The 24260-nt window shown below is 36.4% G+C and overlaps 1 protein-coding gene across 7 annotated transcripts in view; it reads left to right on the top strand.

Moving 5' to 3' along the window:
- pde4d (phosphodiesterase 4D, cAMP-specific) overlaps positions 1-24260 on the top strand; it is a 974428-nt gene that overhangs the window by 756986 nt on the left and 193182 nt on the right. For 5 of the 7 annotated variants that reach the window (XM_051930172.1, XM_051930174.1, XM_051930176.1 and 2 more), the window contains exons 2-3: positions 8845-9036; positions 16012-16074. In XM_051930172.1, the coding sequence (XP_051786132.1) occupies positions 8845-9036; positions 16012-16074 (255 nt within the window). The remainder of the gene's footprint in view (positions 1-8844; positions 9037-16011; positions 16075-24260) is intronic. The other 2 variants (XM_051930173.1, XM_028805438.2) reach the window with 1 other exon arrangement.

Below are 24260 nucleotides of genomic sequence, written 5' to 3'. Positions count from 1 at the left end.
GAGTCTACTATGACTCCTAAATCCTTCTCATAAGGTGTACTTTTGATTTTCAGAGAGATATCCCATTGTGTATTCAAACCTAACATTTTTACTTCCTATGTGTAATACTTTACATTTACTTGTGTCTGTAGTATTAGGTTGTTGTACCATGTTAGCCATTATGAATGTAGTGAGAAGTCAAGTAATGTCAAAGTCAAGCTTATGTTAAATTTCATCTGCCACAGATCTGTCCGAGCTTGTATGCTAAGTCCATCTGTAATGATCCAACAGATTCTAGACTATCTACCAATTCATCTATCTTGGTATCATCAGCAAACTTAACCAACTTGTTAATTATATTCTCTATCTAAATCATTTATGCATATTATAACTAGCAGTGGCCCTACAACTGACCCCTGTGGAACACCACTCTTAACATTAGCCACTTCTGATAAGGTTTCTCACTCCCTTCACTTCCTTTTGTCTGAGACAATCTTCCACCCATCTACACACAATACCCTGAACTCCCACTTCTTTTAGTTTATTGTCCAGCCTCCCATGTAACATCTTTTCAAATGGTTTCAGAAACCCAAAATAAATAATATTATATGTTCCACTTTGATCATATACTTTTGTTACTTCCTCATGGAATTCTAGCATAGTGGTAACAAGCTAACTGTTCAATAAAACTCCTGATCTTGCCAAACATCGCTCAATCTTTTCCTTAATAACTTCTCCCATTAATTTACCTGTGACATCTGTCTGAGTGCTGTCCAGAATGTTCTTAAATGTGTCTTGCATATTGCCAGTTTACTCTAATATATTTTACAGTATTTTATGTCAAAATAGCACACAGACAGAAGAAAAAAGATTTATGCATCACTACTGTAATGCCAAATTAAATACACACACCATTTCTTAATATATCCCCCCTCTTTTTTTAGCAAATTTTGTTCATATGCATTCTGAATCTGTCTCATGAGGGTGCACAAAAGATACCATCACATCGTTTACAATGTCTTTCAACATCTGAAACTTTTTAAACAGCAAAGATGGTCAGTTTCCTCAAAAAACAGTATTAATTCATGCCTCTAAAATAATTATTAATAGTCTAAAAATTTATAAGCCTACAAATGTGTTGATCATTGATTATTCCAGTTTTGTTCAGTTAAAGCAATCATAAAAAATGTCTGATGTAGGTGGGCATACAGTCCTTTACAGAAGGACACACAGTTTTGATATCTAACATTTAAATGGACATAAGTAGTAAAAAATCAAAATGGAAAATAAATAAATAAATAATGAAGATCACCCTGTGGTGGGCTGGTGCCCTGCCCAGGGTTTGTTTTCTGCCTTGCGCCCTGTGTTGGCTGGGATTGGCTCCAGCAGACCCCCGTGACCCTGTGGTTAGGATGTGGCGGGTTGGATAATGGACGGATGGATGGATGGATGACTGGATGGAAATAATGAAGATTCATGTAAAAAAATGTTCAAAAAAAAAGTATGAGGCATCATTCGACTAGCACCATGATAAAATGTCTAAAGGGCTGTGTTACAAAGTGCAAGGTTCACTCTTGTGGAAAGGTTAGGAAATTGCTTTACCTCCTTGTATATGCACAACGTAAAAAGGAATCCCTTAAAAATGGATGCATTATAATTGTGCCCTTCATATAAGGTGCTACAGTATATTAAATAACACTATGTATCATACTCTACTAATTTAATTGCTTTCTTCAAATGTAATAGTTTGCAGGGCCATTTCTGGTTTTGACTTTTTCTCCCACATGTCACACACATGCAGGTTAGGCTTCTAGGCATTGTAAACTCACCTGATGTGAGTGATTGTGAAGAAATGAATGTAAGTACGGTCTAGAATGGACTGCCACTCCATCCAGAGTTGTTTTCTGCCTGGCATTTGATGCCACAATATTGGGCTTTTGACACCGTAAATGTTAAAATTTGATACAGCAAGATCAGTAAGAATTTGAATACAATAGTTGGATAGGTAGACCAAATACCCAAATAGTCTATTCAGATGGTGGATGGAACAATATATATATACAGTATGTAAATAATCTCAGTACAATCTTTCTTTTAAACCTTTTGGCTTTTTTTAATGTTTTTTTATTCATTTTGCAAATTAAGAACCCTATTCCAGTGCTCAGATTGCATCTTGCGTGTTTGTTTTGTATATTTGTTTGTGCGTTTGTATGCTCGTCAATCACACAAAAACAACTAAACCAATTTTCACAAAATTTTGCATGTGTGTTGCAAGAGCATATAAATACTGTATGTGCTATATGCTGCTTCAAAAATTTAATAGGGTAGTGTGTTTGTAATTTTTGGGGGCAAAAAACGCATCACTGCAAAATACAAAATGGCTGTCATTTTTCATAAAATTTTTAAGTATATTACTGTTGATGATATAACTTAAAATCTAGACTTTAAGGTCTTTCAATTGGTCAATCGAGAAGTGGTGTTGTAATAGGCTTTAGAGAGACACACAACACCAAAACCACTCTATCACACCAAAATGCTTCAGCTGATGGTAATGAATTTGGCATATTGTTTAGGTTTAACTTACTTTTGGTAAAATCATACAAATAAGAACAAAATCTTAACTCATGAGAACAGAGAAATTGATAGTTATCAGAGAGGTAGTATAGATGACTGATGCCAGCAATGACGAACGGGTCCGCATTTTAAAGATGTGTAAATATTTGCATTTTTACCTTAATCCATTATACAGATATACCTGAGAAAAGCCAGGTACTTTAGCTAGTCTGAAATAAATTAGTAGTAGTAGTAGTAGTAGTAATAGTAATAGTACTGTCTATCTGACCAATTAAGATATGCCACAATAAAAAAATGTATCTGTATATTTCAAAGTCAGTTGATCCAGAACAATTTCAAAGTCAATTGATCCAGCACTGCTCATTTTAAGAAACAGCCCTGGATGAAGAACCAGCCCATGAAAAATGTATACATGCATACACACTCACACTAGCTCATAATGGGCAGATACAAAGTTACCAAGTTAATGCTATAAACTCAAATTACAAAAAATAAATGTAATTAAAATTACAAATTCTCTAAAATATCCTTTTACAATAGTTTGCTTCATGCTGTTGAACCTCTTGGGTGGGTCACAACTAGTTTTATACTGTACTGAATCATTTCCAATAATTCATATGTAGAGGAAGGCAATGTGAATTGTCACGTCATGAGAAGTTTATACTACTTATTTATAATTCATAACATGGTAGATAGATAGATAGATAGATAGATAGATAGATAGATAGATAGATAGATAGATAGATAGATAGATAGATAGATAGATAGATAGATAGATAGATAGATAGATACTTTATTAATCCCAATGGGAAATTCACATTCTTCAGCAGCAGCATACTGATACAATAAATAATATTAAATTAAAGAATGATAATAATACAGGTGAAAAAAAAACAGACAATAACTATGTATAATGTTAAATATTAACGTTTACCCCCCCTGGTGGAATTAAAGAGTCGCATAGTTTGGGGGAGGAATGATCTCCTCAATCTGTCAGTGGAGCAGGACAGTGACAGCAGTCTGTCGCTGAAGCTGCTCTTCTGTCTGGAGATGACATTATTTAGTGGATGCAGTGGATTCTCCATAATTGATAGGAGCCTGCTGAGCGCCCTTCGCTTTGCCACAGATGTTAAACTGTCCAGCTCCATGCCAACAATAGAGCCTGCCTTCCTCACCAGTTTGTCCAGGCGTGAGGCGTCTTTCCTCTTAATGCTGCCTCCCCAGCACACCACTGCGTAGAAGAGGGCGCTCGCCACAACTGTTTGATAGAACATCTGCAGCATCTTATTGCAGATGTTGAAGGAAGCCAGCCTTCTAAGGAAGTATAACCGGCTTTGTCCTTTCTTGCACAGCACATCAGTATTGGCAGTCCAGTCTAATTTATCATCCAGCTGCACTCCCAGATATTTATAGGTCTGCACCATCTGCACACAGTCACCTTTGATGATCACTGGGTCTATGAGGGGTCTGGGCCTCCTAAAATCCACCATCAGCTCCTTGGTTTTGCTGGTGTTCAGGTGTAGGTGGTTTGAGTTGGACCATTTAACAAAGTCATTGATTAGGTCCCTATACTCCTCCTCCAGCCCATTCCTGATACAGCCCACGATAGCAGTGTCATAAAGCCATAGATGCAGTGTCGTAATGAATAAGAGTGTTAAGTGGATATCTGAGAGTGATATGTCAGTAGGATATTAGGCAAGGGTTATTCTAAAGTATTTGGATCATATTTCTTATGCCACTCACTTTCTAAAGTAATTGTGGTTTGAATGTATGTTACCTTTCTTTTCATGTCTGTTTGACTTTAACAATTAAGATTAATTAAGAATCTCCCAAAATGTATATGTAGAAGTTTTATCCTGACATTTTTGATTTACTCTAACAATAACCCATCCCTTTTCTTTAATTCCCTAACCACTTCATGATTAAGACAAGACAGAGCTTAACCCAGCAAGTCTGGAACAAATCTCAGGGAAGGACACCAGTTCATCTCAGGATGTACACAGATACAGGGATATGCACTCATGTCAAACAGGGCAGTGAAGAGCAGCCAAGTGACCTGATATACTCATTTTGAAATGTGGTCAAAAAAAAAAAAACCAAAGCAAAATGTAATATATAGTACCAATAATGGCGCACTGCATGATAACGTGCAGTGAGTACACTTTATTTGAGCATTCATAGTTTTCATCCTCTTTCTCTGTACATTTAGCATTCATTTGCTCAGAGGTTGATGTGCTTGCTGCTTCCTGATCAGCTCTTATTTTCTCCAAACTAGCGGCCTGCTTCTTATCTTCTTTCATTTGCATTTGTAATCCACCTAACCTGCATGTCTTTGGACTGTAGGAGAAAACCAGAGCATCCGGAGGAAAGCCATGCAGACACAGGGATAACATGCAAAATCTATGCAGGTTGGACCCAGGATGTGGCTTTCCTAAATACGTATGTCAAATCAATTAAACTGAGCGCAGGTAAACTCTAAACAAGCTGTAGAAACATCTCAACAATGACCAACAGGCTGGGATGCACCTGAGGCGAATTTCAGTCCTTTGAGCAAAGGGTCTGAATGCTTGTATCAATGTGATGTTTCAATGTTTTAGTTTTAATAAATGTGCAAAAATCTGTAAAATCCTATTTTCACTTTGTCATTCTGGAGTATTGAGTGTTGCTTTATATAGGGAAAAATTGAATTTAAATTATTTTAGCATAACGCTAAAACATAACAAAACATGAAATTAATGGGGTCTGAATACCTTCTGAATCCACTGCATGTTGATGCATTTTTTTATTGGTAGCAAGTAATGTAGTTGGTATTAGTTGGTATCAAGCCCATTGGGTAGTATATAGTTTCTACATTCTCCACATGTTTACTTTGATTTAATCTCACTTCCCAAAAATGCCCATATTTAGATAAGCAGCATCTCTAAATTGTCCCAAATTAACAAAATGAGAAGGCATATGTGCTCCATGATAGCCTGGTAGCCTGTTCAGGTTTGGTTCCCACATCAAATACAATTAAGGCTGATTTTGGCTTCCTGCGATCCTGAAATAGAAACTTTGTACTTGGAAAAGAAGCAAAATATCTATTTTTCATAATTTTGAAATTCAACTAATACAATACTTATTTGTCTGTTTTAAACAAACACATACAGGGTGACAGAAAGCACAGCGTATGAAAGAACACAATAAAACGAAACAAGCTTCTGTCCGACTGAGTTGATCCCATTTCCTTATTTTCCCATCTGCCAAGTACCACAAAACACTCTTTATCCTCATCTCTCTCTCTTTCTATTTCTACCTCATTCTGGTCTCTCTTTATTCCAGTCGCTGAGCATTTGCTGCCTAGCATCTCCTGATTGTAGCGTTAATATAACTGCAGCCAGGGGCAGACGTCAAACTTGAGCTTGCAAGCTTAAGCTCAAGCTCTGGAGTCACTTCTGCAGCTGGGCAAGCCACACAAAGCCAAGGGGACACTATAGCAGACTGATCTGATGGTAAATGTGACCTTTTACCTCTAAGCCCTTTGACTTTTAAAATGTTTGACCTATAAAGGAGCTTCTTCTGTGTTCAACAATGAAGGCTGCTGAACTTATTCATTTTACACAGGAAAACAAGATGTTGGCTTGAAATCAACAGAGAACGACATCACCATCTAGGGACAAATTTGCACAAAACTGCAAACTGTTTGATAGTTAAGGCCATCTTTTGATACAAAAGATAAACATACTATGAAATGCAAAGAAAAACATACCAATAATTCTGGGTCATCTTAGTGCAAATGTCAGTTTTACATAGGAGCACAAAGTTTCACAAGAAAGAACACAAAGGCATGCTGTGGTCAAGTTGACATGTACTGTGTAAACTCTCTTTTCCACTATTAAATGCACATTTGCAGATGTAATGGATGCAAAAAGCACATGCAGTTCAAAAGCAGTTGATTCTACTGAGAAAAAGCCATCTGTTCAGTAGTGCCATCCTTCATTTTGTTCTCAGCAATGAATGAGTATATTAGTGGCACACAAGTATGCAGGTCTGAGTGGTCATTTAACATACTAGAGTTGTCAGGATTGCGTTGTGAATTACTGTATTTTGTTTTTGTTGAAATGTAGCATTTTTTTTTAATTTATATTATTTTCTTATTTTATTTTTAGAAATATAATAGTATTATAGTATAATATATTATAGCATACTATATATATACTATAATATAATAGAAAGTATAGTATAGTAGTATTTGATTTTCATCATCTCCTTTCACTTTGGTTATGTTGTTAATTGTATTTCTTGTTTTTTGATTTTTTTATCTTTCTCTTTTTTGTGGCCATGGATGCATATGTTTATGCAGCATGGAACATCTGTACTTTGACAAATCACAGGAAACACTTTGTGAGAGTCTAGCACTTGAACACAAAGTGGAAAACAAAATTGTCAATTAGAGAAAGGATGTCTTAGTTTTGTCTAGTATTTCATTTCATTGCTTTTATTGTGGTTTGTTCTAACAACATAAAGAAAGATTAATAGCAAAACCCACGTAGTAACTGTACTAAATGTGCCTAACTATCCTCTCAGTAAAAATCCTTTAAATCTCTGCCACTCACAACAACAACATTCTTATGGTGTATAGTGGATTCTCTGTGCACAGATTAATCTCTCTAATTTCCATTAAAGGCATGGTAAATACCAATATATACAAAGCAAATCTGAATTCTGAGTTGAAGTGAAGCATTATTGTTCTGATGCCAGAGAAGTCAATGAGTAGTTTAAGGAGCATGACATTTTCTGTTTAATGTGAGGTGAGGGAGAAGCAAGGCTGAAAGAGAGAGCCTGCTGTTACAGTATAACATGGCACCCTCCTAAATTTAGTGTAGACGTGAAGACCCTGCTAGCTCAGCTGAGAAGGTGAAATTCTGTTTAGCTAAAATGGATAAACATTCACCCCTGACTCAGTGACTGTGTTTGTGACCTATCTGTTTGTGTGAGGAAGTGTAATGATGGCGGGCGAGACCAGTGACAACATTATAAACCATATGTTATTAACACTGTAGTTGTTAGATATCAACCCAGCTGAGTACTTTTGAAAGGTTTTGGTGCACATCTGAGACATGATTTTCCACTACCATCACCAAAGTAACAAACAATGGAACTTCCTGAAGAAGAATAATACTATCACCCTGTAATACAGTTTGAGACACTTGTGGACTCCAAGCCATGGCATTCTGTGGATATGTGGTGGCTCTAGTAAGGTTATTTACATTGGTATTGTCTTTTATATTAGATGCTTGTTTGTATGATGGAATTTTGCAGTAGGCTGACACTGCATTCAGGGTAGGAAAAGGAAACAAAGGTTTACACTGATGAGAAGTCAGTTGTTTTGCTGTCTGGTACAAAGCAGCAATGTGGAAACTTCCAAGTTTAAACTGAGCATGGATTTTAAACCACCATTGTAAATTAGAGTAAACATGACCTGTCCTTTTCCACAATTATTTACGTATTATTCTTAAAGGTTGTTTTTGAGATTTGTAACACATAAATAATAAAATGATGCATAATCTAAGTGTAATAACAGATGGCAAATCTGTCAACCAATCAGGCTAAAACTTAGCTGTTTTAACATACATTTACTCCTTATCATTTAGCATTCTAAGGCACCTCTGCCACAGAGGTAATACGATTTACAATTCTTGAAATTTAGCTATGCAGAAATAGCACTACTTTGTCTTCTTTGAACCATGTCAATATTATTGTAATATTTTTTGCACGTGGCATCACCTGTCCAAACTGGAAGAATTCTGTAAATGCTACATCAATTTTATGAAATATTTAATTGATTAAACCAGCAAAACAATTATCTTGGCTGGAAAGGAGAATGCTGGTGTTAGTGATCATGTTTAAAATTGTACATTAACACCAGATTTTGTAATTTTATTTGAGTTTAAACAGTTTCGGATCTCAGTTTCTTTTTATACAATTGTAGATTGCCCACAAGGGTAGGTATTTGACCAAGGTCATCAAAACTGTGACACTGTCTGTTCTTACCAACCATGGAACCCTCAGTAGTTTATTTCTCCAACAAGACTTTATATTGGCATAACTTTGTTATGCTCAACCACTGACATGTGTTTATATATATATATATATATATATATTATTTATTTATTTATTTATTTTTTTCTAGGATATGATTCTATAATTATAGACTTCACTTTTTTCTGCCCTTAATATCGTCTTTAACCTTAAGAGCACAATTTCATTTGTTGTAATTTGTTGTGTGCATGTGTTTCTTTATCCTAACAGTTTCGATGTGGACAATGGCACATCTTCAGGACGAAGTCCCTTGGACCCGATGACGAGTCCTGGTTCAGGACTCATCCTCCAGGCCAACTTTGTTCACAGTCAACGACGGGAGTCCTTCCTGTACCGCTCAGACAGCGACTATGAGCTCTCACCGAAATCCATGTCCAGAAACTCCTCCATTGCTAGTGACATGTAAGTACTGCTCAATTATTGTTGCTGGCTGTTTTATTGAAGTCATTACAGGTAGACAGCTGTTCAACAATCGTGCATGTAGCTAGACTGGTTGTAGGGTTTTGTGTCACTATTCTTTGTATATTTTGTGTACTCTGTTTATCATGGTTTATTTTGCAATAGATGCATTAATTTTGAATTATAATGCCCCTTTCCACCTGTGCATTATTCTGCGTGGTCAGAGATATCACAAGAACATCATCTATTTCTTTGTATGTGTTGTAATCCCCTGAGTAAATAAGAAAGGTCCTAGGGAATAGATGAGGAGCCAACCAGGCCACCCTGTTTAATCTCATAATTCAAATAAACTAGTGCTTAATGGCACAAAAAAAAAGACTTGCCTTTCAACGGCCTCCTACATATGGCTCATTAGGTTGTTGGCATAATGACTTAGATTTAGAGCGGGTCAGATTGGGTGCTCTGTCCTGGCATGGGCTTGGGTCCAGAATGACAACTTCTTCCAGAATGGAAGGGGTGGGGCCTTCTCTGGGCATGTCATATTAGACAGTTAATGGCAGCACCCCCTTGTGTCCCAGAGTTGTATTACATGCCTGGTTTGTAACTCTATATAGCTTTGTTTCAGCCTGGATGGAAGAAATCATTCTCAGGCACAACTATCTTTCTCCTCAGTTTAACTGAAGTGATGCAAGTTATTTTCATGTTCAAGTTTATTGTCATGTGTACATGCTATAATTAAATTCTTACTTGTCTGTTCAGAATAGTGACAATAATAATAGTGCCAACAAAAAACAAGCGAAAGAAAGAAAGAAAGAAAGAAAGAAAGAAAGAAAGAAAGAAAGAAAGAAAGAAAGAAAGAAAGAAAGAAAGAAAGAAAGAGCATACAATAAGTTAGGTTTCCTTACCACCTGTGCATAGAAACTATCTTTGAATCTACTGTTGCACGTGTGAATGGTTTTGTAGTGTTTCCTAGAAGGTAAGAGTGATCAACTCTGTTATTGACATTCAGTCATTTACAATGGGAACACTGGAGAAAGCTAAGTAAAGCTAAGATGTCCCAGCAAGATGCAAACAGAATGAGCAGAGGCAAACAGTTTAATATGCCATTACAAAACATCCTGCAAAACTACATCTTTGGAGTTTTAAAATTTTCTGGAGGTTAATGACAACATATGCACACTACACAAATGTAGCAGAAGAACATAATTTTGGCAACATACTATATTATGAGACCCCTGCCATCTAACTTAGTTTGACAACGTTATATAATTAGTTGTCTCCTGCTGTGACCTTCTCATATCACGGTTTCTGCAAAGCAGACTGACTATACAGTAAACATTAGAGAATTGAGGTCAAGTTAGGTTGGGGCGCATGCACTGTGCGGTATCTGTTGGTGAAGAAAAGATTCACTGAAATACATTATTGAAAGGAAAATACACACAACAAATTAACACAAAGTTAAAAATAACACATATTTGTTATTGAGTCTTAATGAGGTTTATGCTGGAGTAATGTAGAAAAGAAGTTGTAAAGAAACATGAAAAGTGTCCAGGTCTAGAGTGAGCGAGTAACTCTCCTCTCTAAAAAAATATTGGATTGGGCTAAAACATTAGTTTTTCTGTGTGGAACAGGAGAATCAAGCTTAAGAATTATCCTTTTCTTTTGTGGATTAGTGACTGAATTCTTGTGTTAGAAAGCAAGCAGAAAGAAAAGCATGGTTAATATCAAGAGAAGTGAAATATGCCACTTTGTATCCAAAGAGTTTGGTGGACTCTCCTCCTTTTATAGTAAAAAGATGTCTTAACTAAATTTCAAGAGAGTGCTTAGAGATTTTTGTTCCAGCTGCTTACTTAAGTGGAGCCCAGTTGTTGCTGTCATTACATATAACATTAAATCAGTTGGTTTGTTACTGCCGTCATTAGATATCTTGTTTCTGGTAAATCATTACTTGCTGGCTATTTTCTGTTTGGCACTCACAGTGGTTCTAATGTATTAGGATCTTTAAATCATGCCTGGTGCAGAACTAGATGAGACAACAACTGTCATTTTTCATTTCTTTGTAAATCCCAGTTTTCTATAAAGTTTCAGATAATGGGAGTGAGGAGTACATGAGGTAAACTAATTAGTGCTTTATGTTAGATAACATGAAGTTTTTTTTTTTAAAGAAACTATAGTTTATCTTGATGCTGGAGAGTGGTAACATAATGCATTTTAGTCAGACCTGCTCTCCATACATATGTTATCACTGCTACTATTGCTGTTACTAATTAGAAAAGTGCCAAGACTAAGTTGACGTTCAGCCCTTAGCCACTTCTTTTCCTTTATTCCATGGTGCTTCCTGTCAATGTCAGTTGCTATGCAACACTGATCATGCTTCAGTCATGTGATGAGAGGGGCACTGAAAATAAGACAGGGAGCCTAAGTAGATGTCTTTTCTGCAGCACTCCGCTCTTGTTCTTGTGAAAGCCCCTTGTGTTTTTAAACTCACTATTTTTTTTATTTATATAAATGTTTTAGCTGGTTATTACTGTTTACTTGTTTTTAGCCTCAGATTTCCATTATAATTTTAGTAGCTTTTCTAAATCTTTTACCTTCTTCCTATGTTCTGACCTCCAGCTTGGCTTTTTGATTATAGTTTATGGATTTGCAGATTTCTTTAAAGTCATTATTACCAGTTTACCTTGATTTCTGTTCTGCCCATTCATCCAGATCAGTAAACCAGCATTGGTTTGTGCAGTTCAGCAGCTTAACCTTTCCATCAACAAAGCAGAATTTAGGCTCTTTCTCACACAATGCTTTAGCTGTAGGCACCTCAGGTTTATGTGCATCTGACAGAAATAATTATAAAAAGAAAAAGCATTTTGAGTAATGATTATTCTGAAAAATTAGTCTGAAGGTGATGCACTTCTACCAAAGTGACATATAACTGTTGATTGTATGATATATGCATTGTTTTAATCAATGCTCCGTTGATTTCCTGTGAATGCTGTGTATTGGTCTACATTCATGTTTATCTGATTATTCATACTGTAGTACTGTATCAGTCTGCTGACAATTGTTTATTTGGGGCTCTGTAGTTTTTAGATTACTTGTTACTATGCTGATTAGTTTAGGGTTTATTCTGATGTGCTGTTATATATAGTTAATTGGATTTCTTTGCACTAGTAGTGTCTTCCTTCTTGTAATTTCTCTTTAATTGATGGGCCAAATAAATATACATATGAGGCAGTCTTGTTAAAATAATCAAAACACCCATTATTAAGTGTTTTCCATAAACCAATAAGTGCTTAACAAAACATCACATTAATTAAATTGATGCCTGCTGAGCAGGGCCGGATTAAGAGCTTTGGGGGCCCGTAGCACATTTCAAATTTGGGGGCCCTTTTGGTCTGCATCATCTGAAGTTTAGATTTTGAACAGTTCAAACCGGACTAAATAATTATTTTACTCTCGATTATAATAAGAATCTTATAATATTTATGTGAATTTTATGTGTTGGGCCCCTAAAGTTTTGTTGTGTAAGAAATTTACAGTTTAAAAACGTAAAGATAATATTTTTAAAGACCAATTTTTCAATGCTACACTTTTTCATTAAATATTGGGTCCACCATTTGGGGGCCCCCGAAATTGCGGGGCCCGTAGCATATGCTACATGTGCCTATTGGTTAATCCAGCACTGCTGCTGAGTTAATTCATTGTATACATAAGCCAAATAAAATAGCATTGAATGATCTGTTAATAGATTAGAAATTGTTTTAATAGTGTAGATATGATTAAAATACACAGGTACAGAAAATACCTGAAGGTACCAGTGTTGCAGTGAAGGCTTTTATCTATGTGGCAGCTAAGTAAAGTACTGGAAGCAAAAACTGATCATTTAGTGACGCAGTTATTATGCTTGCTAAATAACAGGGGACATTCCTACTTCAGATGATAATACATATTTAATGCAACCAAGAATGCTTTTGTCTATCAAAAATATATAGTGTCATCCTTATTTAGTTTCGTAGTAATGTGTAAGAGTCACCACTAGGACAGTGTCTAAATGCTTTATTATAAATGACTTCACTATGTTTTTAAATAAAATCCAGAATTTCATTGGAACAACGTTTTCCTAACATATACAGTACTATCCTCACAGGTGACGCAGTGGTAGTGCTGCTGCTTTGCAGTAAGGAGATTGTGGGTTTGCTTCCCGGGTCCTCCCTGTGTAGAGAGCGCTTTGAGTAGTGAGAAAAGTGCTATATAAATGTAAAGAATTATTATTATTAAGTCAAGTATGTATCCCAACATTGCAAGTAATTGTAAGTATTGGATTAGTATCCCAAAACTGAAGTACAGGCATTTACTTATTTGGCTGACACCTTTATCCAAGGCAACTTACAACATTTATGATACAATTGGTTACATTTCTTTTGGTTTTCCATTTGGAGCACAAGCAGATCAAGTGACTTGCTCATGATCACATGTTGTCAGTAGCAGAATTTGAACCCCAACCTCAGGGTTAAAGGCCAAAGCCTTAACCACTACACCACTTTGCCTGCCTAAAGTTGTAAAATATACAAATGAAATATTCTAAATGAAATGTTTCCTAAAAATTTTATATATATTTATACTTTCAACATTAAATGCAGACAATGGAATGTATTTATTTTTTATTCTGGCCAGCTGAAGAAAACAGAAAGGGCCTATCTATCCATCTTCTTCTGCTTACCTGGGTCCAGATTGAAGAGACAGCAGTCCCAGATGTCTCTTTTACTCACCACTCATCACTTCCTGCAACTCCTCTGAGATGATTCCAAGGTATTCCTAGTCCAGCCAAGACATACAATCTCTCCAGCATGTCCTGAGTCTGCCCTGAGGTCTCTGCCTAGTTGGATATGCCTGAAACACGTCCCAGGGTGGCTTCCAGGGCAGGAGGCATCCTAATCAGATCCCCAGACTGCATCAGCTGCCCCATTTTGATGTGGAGGAGTAACAGCTCTACTTTGTCTGCACTTCTCACCTCTCTCTAAGGCTGAGCCCAGAAACCCTGTGAATTAAACTCATTTCTGCCATTTGTATCTGCAATATTGCTCTTTCAGTCACTGTCCAAAGGTCATGACCACAGGTGATGGTAGGAATGTGGAGCAACCAGTAAAGCCACAACTGCATAAGAGGAGAGGTCATCAGAATATGTAGTTTGAGAAACAAAGCCTTACAGGTCCTTATTTGTCTTCTTCACTAAATATACACAAACGACAAATGTCATCTCCAAAAGAGAAAGAGGTTTCCCGGATGCTGGCCTTAGAGGCAGAGTTTCAAAGAAAAAGCCATATGTAAAACTGGCAATAAAATAGAAAAGGTTAAAATGGGCAAAAGAACAGAGACATTGGACAGAAGATGATGGGAAAAGTGTATTATGTTCAGCATCCTGGAGTTGTCTTTTCTCTGTTTTCTCTGGTATTTGCTGTGTATTTAAGAGAGAAGCCAACTGTGCACCCTTAAGGCATTTGTTTCTCAAACTACAGACTCTGATGTCCTTATCCTCTTATATAGTTGTTCAACTTGACCTTCTCTTTTTTTTATGCTGGTTAGATATAGTTCACTCTATTTTATCAATTTTATCAAGTAAAAGACATCTTTGCATGGCAGTGTATCACATGAAATAGCCATCATTCTGCAAAAAAAAAAAAACTGACATGTTTCTTTTGTTTTAAACCAGAACTAAAGTGTAGGAATGCCCAGGACTAATTAAAGATAAGCGAAGAGAGTTTACCATAAGGACACTGAAGGAACTACTGCTGAAAATGGGGCTTTGCAGCCATATGTGAATGATAAATAAAAAAAATCATTAATTTCAAGCAGTACTAGGCATTATAATACAATAGTATTGCCTAAATTAATTTAATGGTAACTTGATAATAAAAGGTATCAATTTCTATTAATTGCTAGGTGACTTCAAACTTTTGAACTGTAGCGTATGTACTCAGTTGCCTGTGCAGCTGCTACCAAAATTCCTTTTTGTATGTATAGTTAAAAATGTTTTTATTATCACATTGTTCTTCTGTAAGTGGTCCTCCCTTCTTAGCTTCAGTTTCTTCTCTGTGGGTCAAAACAGTAATTGATGGATGCCACAATGATTGATGGATAGATGGTTTCATGGGACGCATCGGTTTTATGTGTTTGCCATGACTCGTGTTCATCCAGGTCTGTACTTCCAGCTGCACTTGGAGCAGAAAAAAGTTTTAAAACCATGCAGTAAACACTTAACAGAGTAAAAGATAAATATGTTGACTATGAGGCAGTGCTTAAAAATGTATGAGTCTCTATACTAATGAATGTATTTACAGAAGGTTATTTTTTCATTTCTCTGCCCTAGGTTTCTGTAATTTGTTTGTCATCTTAGGCAGATACAGCGACAGTGTGGAATGTTTTATGTTCTTTTTGGCACTTTTTCTGTAATTTACTCACGAAAAGCACACAACTTAACAAGAAAGTCTGTAGTCCTTGATAACTTACCCTATGTGTTGTTTTTAGTTTATAAGAGATACATAGCCAACTCACCTTAAAAGAAAAAAGTCAGGAGTGAGCTCCCCCAAAGCCACAGTATAATTCGTACCCTAACAGCATATACGTGTATATGTATGAATTCAGAAACAGAAACTGGTAAAAAAATATGTTGTGGCTATAGACTATTTTATTTATAAAAGAGTAATATTGTCTATAAAGTAATTTCTAAAACTTTATTTAACCTTATTATTAATGTATATGACCATTTTTTTTATTGTTGGACCTGTGACCTGTGTGAATTATTAAATCATAATTCTTAACCATCCTATCACCTTGCATGTCATTATCTACAGTATATAAATATTTAATGTTGGAAGTTGAAGAGGTTTTTTTTTTTTTTTGGCTGTTGCATGCTTTCTGTTTCCTATGCACTTGGCACTTTAGCTTTGTCTAATATGTTTTTGGTAACTGTATCCCTATTAATAGGAATAACTGTCATCAGAGGCCAAGTTTGGTTTCTCGGAGATCAGAGCCAGTTCTTAATGGAAAGTAAGTGACAGTACAAGTGGCTGTCAATGGCCTCTAGTACTGTAAAGCACGGTTTAAAATAAAATATTTTATATTTTCTGCCTGTTGTATGCCAGCTTCTGGTGCTTTGCTTAATTAAAGCCAATTTTAAGCTTAACTTGATGAGTTGCAGACTTGAACTGCTTTAATTTGCTGTATGTGCCTGTATGCTAAATGCAAAACGATTTCAAGTACATGATCATCTTTTTCGATAATCTTAAAGCCATGTAAAATGGCAACTGTGTCTTAATGGCTATATTTTTCAGTTCGGCCACCTCCAAGCATGTGCGTTTAATTCCTAGCATGTTCACTGTTTATGTGGTGCTTATGTAGTTTCCTTCCACTTGCAAAACAGATGGATCAACCTATTTACAGTATTTTCCAATTTTAGAAAATGTTGTGATGACATGTTGAATGTAACCATGAAAGTAATACAATTTGAGGTCCTTATAAGAGAAAGACCACTAAAACCAAACAGGTTTTGCTTTTGAACATAATCCAGACTTGTTATAGCGTTCATAAAGCTTTTCTGTATCTCTCAAATAGAACATTTTGCCTTGCTTGTGCTGCCAGTCTTCTACCTTGGTATAGCACATACCATAGAGGTAGGCCTATAGATTTATATAGTAGTTGTAGTCTCACATGGCCAGCTTTGTAGAGTAAGGTGAGTGTGGCATCTCGTTGACTTCAGAGTTTCATAGTACTGCCATTGTAATTTCTGCATTGTCAGCAGAGGCAATTTCATGAAGCAGATGGGAGGCTGTCCACAGCTTTCTTTGCCACTTTTCTCTGACTCAATGTCTCAGTGATCTATCGAAATTTTACCTGTATTAACTTAATGCCTGCTAATTTTCTCCTACTCCAAGGTTCTTCCAGAAACATTGCAAAGGTGCTTCTCTTCTGGAGTCAACATTCCGGCACTCAGCGTGCACAGAGCTTGCTTACATTTAATTGTTCATTAAGGATGGCTTCAACTAATCCCCATAATGTCTGCTATTTCAAAATATTACAGTTTGATTCTCCATCATTCTGCTCTCCACGGTGGGAATATTTTCTTCACTTGTCAATGTTGAAGGTCAGCTATACTTTCGGTCATCTTAAAGTAATGTCCTACCACAGCAAACTTGTGCAGCCCAGCTCTTGTCTGTGGCATCTGAACTGTCCTTGTACACATTGACCTGACAAAAATGAATCTTCAAAGCATTACAAATTAATTGATAGCACAATACTTGCCTTTGCAGTTTTCAGTGTCCATATTGACTTGGTTATAAACCTAGAAACATACATTATAAATTACAGACACTAGAAATTGGCCATTTACTGAATCAGCACCACAGAACACCCCCTTCAAGTTCAAGCTAAAATATTGTTTGATCATCTACTGCATCTTTTTAAAAATTTGAATGTATAAATCTGAGTTAAAGATATTATTGTGTGAAATAATGTCTACAAAAATGGCCCTTTCTGTATCCCAGAAATAGTAGCTGTGATCTTCTCAACTCTTATGGGTAACTTTAAACTTCCCACAAAAAAGTGTCATAACTTGAGTGCAATTATTTATCATTTTTAAATTATTGCATATTTCCATTAATGATTCATTTTTAGCATTATGAAAATGATATGAAGTCATTTTGCAACCATTTTCTGGGAATATTTTTCATGGGTGTTGTTTGTAGAGGTGGCTTCCCATTGCTAGCCACATGCTCCTGACATTGTAATGCTTGACAACATGACACTGATGCCTTAAAAGATGTCAGTACTCATTCTTCTGTGTCCAAATTTGTGATTTCAACTAAACAAATATCATTACTAATTAGAACAGGGAATGCTAAGGATTTGAGTTAATCTAAGGAATGATTTGATCTGGATTTTTGACACTAAGGCTTTATTTATCATTTCTGGTTCTTGTGATTGATTTTTCTGAACATTCTTTCTGTATTTTTTTGACTTCTGCCATTTTCACGACCAAGATTTGTCTTGATCCATTTGTTAATCCTTCATCTTCTGGTCCATAACCCAAACTTCTTCCTCAAACCATACATAATTTTCATAATATCCATAACAAGGAGAAGTGAAATGGTACAGTTGCATTGACATTCTTTTGGTCTCCAGGTCAAAGTGACGCATTCATGTTTCATCCATAGTGATGATCCTTGATAAAATGCTTTTCACCCTACAGCCCCATAAATGGAGAGAGGATCTAAATACACCTCTTGCCTAACAGTTTTGAGATCAGTGGTTGAACTTTTTGGAGCACAACATGCACACGCTATTGAGTATTTTAAGACATCAGTAATATAATTCACATTTCCCTTGAATATTTAGAGGTTAAGTGCAGACCTTCTGGTTGTAAGCCATTAGTCCACTTGACTCAAATTTGTCAGCACACTGAATCAATGCTGAAGTCACTGCTGTTGTTGCTCAGACTTAGTCAAGCATGTTAATAAGCTCACTTTGTCTTTTACGGAGCCCAAAAACAGTTAGTGTTTATATCATCAGCATTGTCTTTGTTTACATTTTTAACTGCCTGTGAATGTTCATTACTCATTCTTACTCCACCTCAAGGAATTCAAAAGTATCAATTTGTTTAAAACACATATCACCACACAACACCAATGCTTATTATGCATTTACTAGAAATCAGATTTTTCAATAGGCCTGCAATAGCAAGCAAGGCATTTAAAGTTAACCACAGAATAAGTTAGAAACATTTCCTATTAATTTTGCTTTGATCTAAGTTGTTGCAAAATTCTTAGATCAACCATCATACATTAGATGCGTGAAGGATCTACAAAATTACAGGATCTAGCAATAAGCACAATAACTTATTACCACTAGATGGTTGTTCAATGCCATGGAAAGTCCGTAACTGTCAGGGACTTGATTCAGAGGGCCGAGCTGTTTGATACATCTTTAAAGACAGCACAAACACACACACACTCACACACACACATATATATATACATATAGAGACACATTTCACAAACATAAACATAGGCATGTACTTTAGATGGCCAAAGTATACATGAATATATTGGAAAATTAAAAATGTAGACAAAATCTAAATCTAACTTAAAAAAATCTGAACATAGCTATGATAGGACAAAGAAAAATGCTTAATATAGGTTCATACTAAGATACAGTCCAAAAAGGTGTATAAAATGACAGAAAATGTACCTACGGTAATTTGTTATAAAATATTCAGAAGCAACTATGGTTTTTATTTTAATAATATAGATGTTGCATTTACAAAGTCTCCATTTCAGTAAAGTGGCTCTAATAGGTTGTATGCTGACAGAATACAGATGATGTAGGACTGGCTTAATAACTGTATATACTGTAAATTAGGAGACACATAAAAAGAAAGCAGACATTCCAATGTGATTTACTTTCCAACAGCAGGCAGTTATTCATGCCAAATTTATCAATTCAAGGGCTTTTTTTGTTTTGTTTTTACAAGGCTAGCTTGGATCTCACACTGTTGTCTTCGTATTTCCACTTTTCCAGTTCTCAAACTGTACATACAGTAAATGGAGTGTTAAAAAAAGTTCAGTTCCTTCTTCATAATCCTGAAATTTGTATTTCTTTATCTCCTCAAACATCATTAATATCTGATGCTGACACTGATGCAAAAGATAGTGTCACAAAAATGATAGCTAACTTTGATATAGTGAGGAAAACCGCATCACATCATATATATTACAAGTAACACATTTTCGCTTGTGTTAAGTGCAACAGTGCATTCTGTTTTGTTTTTTTTTATATTTACCTTCATTTTGTTGGAGTATGGTGCCTGGAAATGTAATTATCTTATCATTGTTTAATTCATATTGAAAAGAAGGAAACAAAACAGGCTAAATTATTTAATAAATGTAAATACTGCTGTTATTAATTTAACTTACGTCGGAGGAGACATTTTTAAATTATCCCAAATGTTTCTTTCCTGTCTTTTCAATCTTTTCATCAAAGACACTTTAAAAAAGCAGAATATATTTTTTGGAATTAAATTCATAAAGAGAATTAACACACTGAGAAATAATGAACAATTCTCTTTAACTGCAAATGCCTTGGTTACAAGTGTGAAAATTTGAATTTGGGGCCTGATGTTTTTAATCTAACATACAGTCCTGTGAAACCTTTGTAATTTTCTACACTGGTGCACGAAAGGTTCCTAAAACTTGATCTGACCTTCATAATTATCATAATAATAAATCAATGATCAAATAAATAACACACATTAAGGTGTATGCTGTAGCTTTGTCTCACTATCTGTGTCTCATAAGTGTACTGTATAGACTGTGCTCCAGGAAACTGGGTTATGTTGGATTAACATTTTTTGGATGGATGGGTTTTGTCATGTCTGTTGCAGTGTTTTGATTATTTGTTACTGATATACAGCCAGTTTAAATTTAGGCTGAATGTTTTAAGTGACCTCTATTAAATGTACCTTTGTAATATTAATATTTCCTATCCACTTGCCTCTGACTTTAAGCAAAAAAGGCATTGTTAGGAAAATTGCATTAATTTACAAATAACCCATTTGTAGATTTTCATAACATATGTGATAGGTAACATGGCAGCATGGTGGTTAGTATTGACGCCTAATGGATCCAGCATCTTGGGCTCAGATTTGGTGTCAGGTCATTGTCTGTGGGAAGTGTACACCATTTCATATGTTTTAGTGGGTTTTTCCCTAGTGACTCCCATTTTCCTTCCATATTCTCAAAGACATAATAGGTTAACTGGAAATTCCAATTTAGTTCTTCATGAACTAAATACGTTCCAGCCTCCCATGGTCATGAATAAGATTAAGCAGGTATGAGGATGTTATGTTATGCTGAGGATTATTAGATACCAATACTTTTATATACACACCTAGTCCAACATATTGAGACATGTGTTGCAATCACCTGTTCCTAAACTTAGGTAAATCTAGCATCAAGTAACTAAAACACATAACAGATTTAAATTTGACATTGTTTTTTCAATAAACAACATGTCAACATGCAGAAGCTACAAATGAAACAATGGACATGCCTAATGTTTCCAGTTCAGAAGATAATTAGAGCCAGGTGAGGCTAATCCTGTGTATTTATTGAGTTGAATGAACAGAAATACCCATAATCTATGTGGGCTAATCATTCTTCAAATCCTTTACAACTTTGTGAAGGCCAGTATGATTTTCTACGCTATGATGTGCTGGTAACATCACTTCAAGAGAGGCCCAACGAATCAACAAGCTAAATTAACGGGCAGGCTAAGTTATGGGGCACAGTTTAGACTCCTTGGATGTACAGTAATCCCTCGCTATATCGCGCTTCGCCTTTCGCGGCTTCACTCCATCGCGGATTTTATATGTAAGCATATTTAAATATATATCGCGGATTTTTCGCTGCTTCGTGGGTTTCTGCGGACAATGGGTCTTTTAATTTCTGGTACATGCTTCCTCAGTTGGTTTGCCCAGTTGATTTCATACAAGGGACACTATTGGCAGATGGCTGAGAAGCTACCCAACTTACTTTTCTTTCTCTCTCTCTTGCGCTGACTATCTGTGATCCTGACGTAGGGGGTGTGAGCAGGGGGGCTGTTCGCACACCTAGACGATACGGACACTCGTCTAAAAATGCTGAAAGATTATCTTCACGTTGCTACCTTCTGTGTGCAGCTTTTAAGTATGCTGCACGGTGCTTCGCATACTTAAAAGCTCAAAGGGCACGTATTGATTTTTTTATCTGTCTCTCTCTATCTCTCTCTAACTCTCTCTCTCTCTGCTCCTGACGGAGGGGGTGTGAGCTGCCGCCTTCAACAGCTTTGTGCCGGCGGTGCTTCGCATACTTACAAGCCAAACAGCCCTATTGAATTGTTTGCTCCTTTGAAGAGGAAGATATGTTTGCATTCTTTTAATTGTGAGACTGAACTGTCATCTCTGTCTTGTCATGGAGCACAGTTTAAACTTTTGAAAAAGAGACAAATGTTTGTTTGCAGTGTTTGAATAACGTTCCTGTCTCTCTACAACCTCCTGTGTTTCTGCGCAAATCTGTGACCCAAGCATGACAATATAAAAATAACCATATAAACATATGGTTTCTACTTCGCGGATTTTCTTATTTCGCGGGTGGCTCTGGAACGCAACTCCCGCGATGGAGGAGGGATTACTGTAGTAGCAAAAGAGAGAATGAAAACAAACCCAAGTGCCATTATGAACTATGCTGCACATCCTCTCACTGACACACTAACACTGAGTACTTTCAGCCAACAAATTATTCAGTAGAAGGGTGTCAGGAAACGCTAATGGAGCTCCTTTATACCAATAGCATGCCTCGTAATGCCTCCGTCATGTGGTTCCTTTTTAATCATTCAGGTGTGTGCTCAGAATATAGTGTGTGTATATCTTTCTCTCTTTCCATTTATTTAAAGAGCTTCTCCAAAAAGCCATCTATCTATCTATCTATCTATCTATCTATCTATCTATCTATCTATCTATCTATCTATCTATCTATCTATCTATCTATCTATCTATCTATCTGTCTGTCTGTCTGTCTGTCTGTCTGTCTGTCTGTCTGTCTGTCTGTCTGTCTGTCTGTCTGTCTGTCTGTCTGTCTATCATATACTACCTTTCCTTTCTATCTATCTATCTATCTATCTATCTATCTATCTATCTATCTATCTATCTATCTATCTATCTATCTATCTATCTATCTATCTATCTACAGTTAGGTCCATAAATATTAGGACAGAGACAAGTTTTTTCTAATTTTGGTTCTGTACATTACCAAAATGAATTTTAAATGAAACAACTCAGATGCAGTTGAAGTGCAGACTTTCAGCTTTAATTCAGTGGGATGAACAAAATGATTGCATAAAAATGTGAGGCAACTAAAGCATTTTTTTAACAGAATCCCTTCATTTCAGGGGCTCAAAAGTAATTGGACAATTGACTGAAAGGCTATTTCATGGGCAGGTGTGGGCAAGTCCGTTGTTATGTCATTATCAATTAAGCAGATAAAAAGCCTGGAGTTGATTTGAGGTGTGGTGCTTGCATGTGGAAGATTTTGCTGTGAACAGACAACATGCAGTCAAAGTAGCTCTCCATGCAGGTGAAAGAAGCCATCCTTAAGCTGCGAAAACAGAAAAAACCCATCCGAGAAATTGCTACAATATTACAAGTGGCAAAATCTACAGTTTGGTACATCCTGAGAAAGAAAGCAAGCACTGGTGAACTCAGCAATGCAAAAAGACCTGGACGTCCACGGAAGACAACAGTGGTGGATGATCGCAGAATCATTTCCAGGATGAAGAGATACCCCTTCACAACAGCCAACCAAGTGAACAACACTCTCCAGGGGGTAGGCGTATCGATATCCAACTCTACCATAAAGAGAAGACTGCATGAAAGTAAATACAGAGGGTGCACTGCAAGGTGCAAGCCACTCATAAGCCTCAAGAATAGAAAGGCTAGATTGGACTTTGCTAAAGAACATCTAAAAAAGCCAGCACAGTTCTGGAAAAACATTCTTTGAACAGATGAAACCAAGATCAACCTCTACCAGAATGATGGCAAAAAAAAGTATGGAGAAGGCGTGGAACAGCTCTTTATCCAAAGCATACCACATCATCTGTAAAACACAGTGGAAGCAGTGTGATGGCTTGGGCGTGCATGGCTGCCAGTGGCACTGGGACACTAGTGTTTATTGATGATGTGACACAGGACAGAAGCAGCCGAATTAATTCTGAGGTGTTCAGAGACATACTGTCTGCTCAAATCCAGCTAAATGCAATCAAATTGATTGGGCGGCGTTTCATGATACAGATGGACAATGACCCAAAACATACAGCCAAAGAAACCCAGTTTATTAAAGTAAAGAAGTGGAAAATTCTTGAATGGCCAAGTCAGTCACCTGATCTTAACCCAATTGAGCATGCATTTCACTTGTTGAAGACTAAACTTCAGACAGAAAGGCCCACAAACAAACAGCAACTGAAAGCCGCTGCAGTAAAGGCCTGGCAGAGCATTAAAAAGGAGGAAACCCAGCATCTGGTGATGTCCATGAGTTCAAGACTTCAGGCTGTCATTGCCGGCAAAGGGTTTTCAACCAAGTATTAGAAATGAACATTTTATTTCTAGTTATTTAATTTGTCCAATTACTTTTGAGCCCCTGAAATGAAGG

Source organism: Erpetoichthys calabaricus, chromosome 7 (genome assembly GCF_900747795.2).
Source record: "Erpetoichthys calabaricus chromosome 7, fErpCal1.3, whole genome shotgun sequence".
In the NCBI taxonomy this organism is placed as follows: Eukaryota; Metazoa; Chordata; class Cladistia; order Polypteriformes; family Polypteridae; genus Erpetoichthys; species Erpetoichthys calabaricus.
This window is presented reverse-complemented; position numbering and strand designations above follow the sequence as displayed.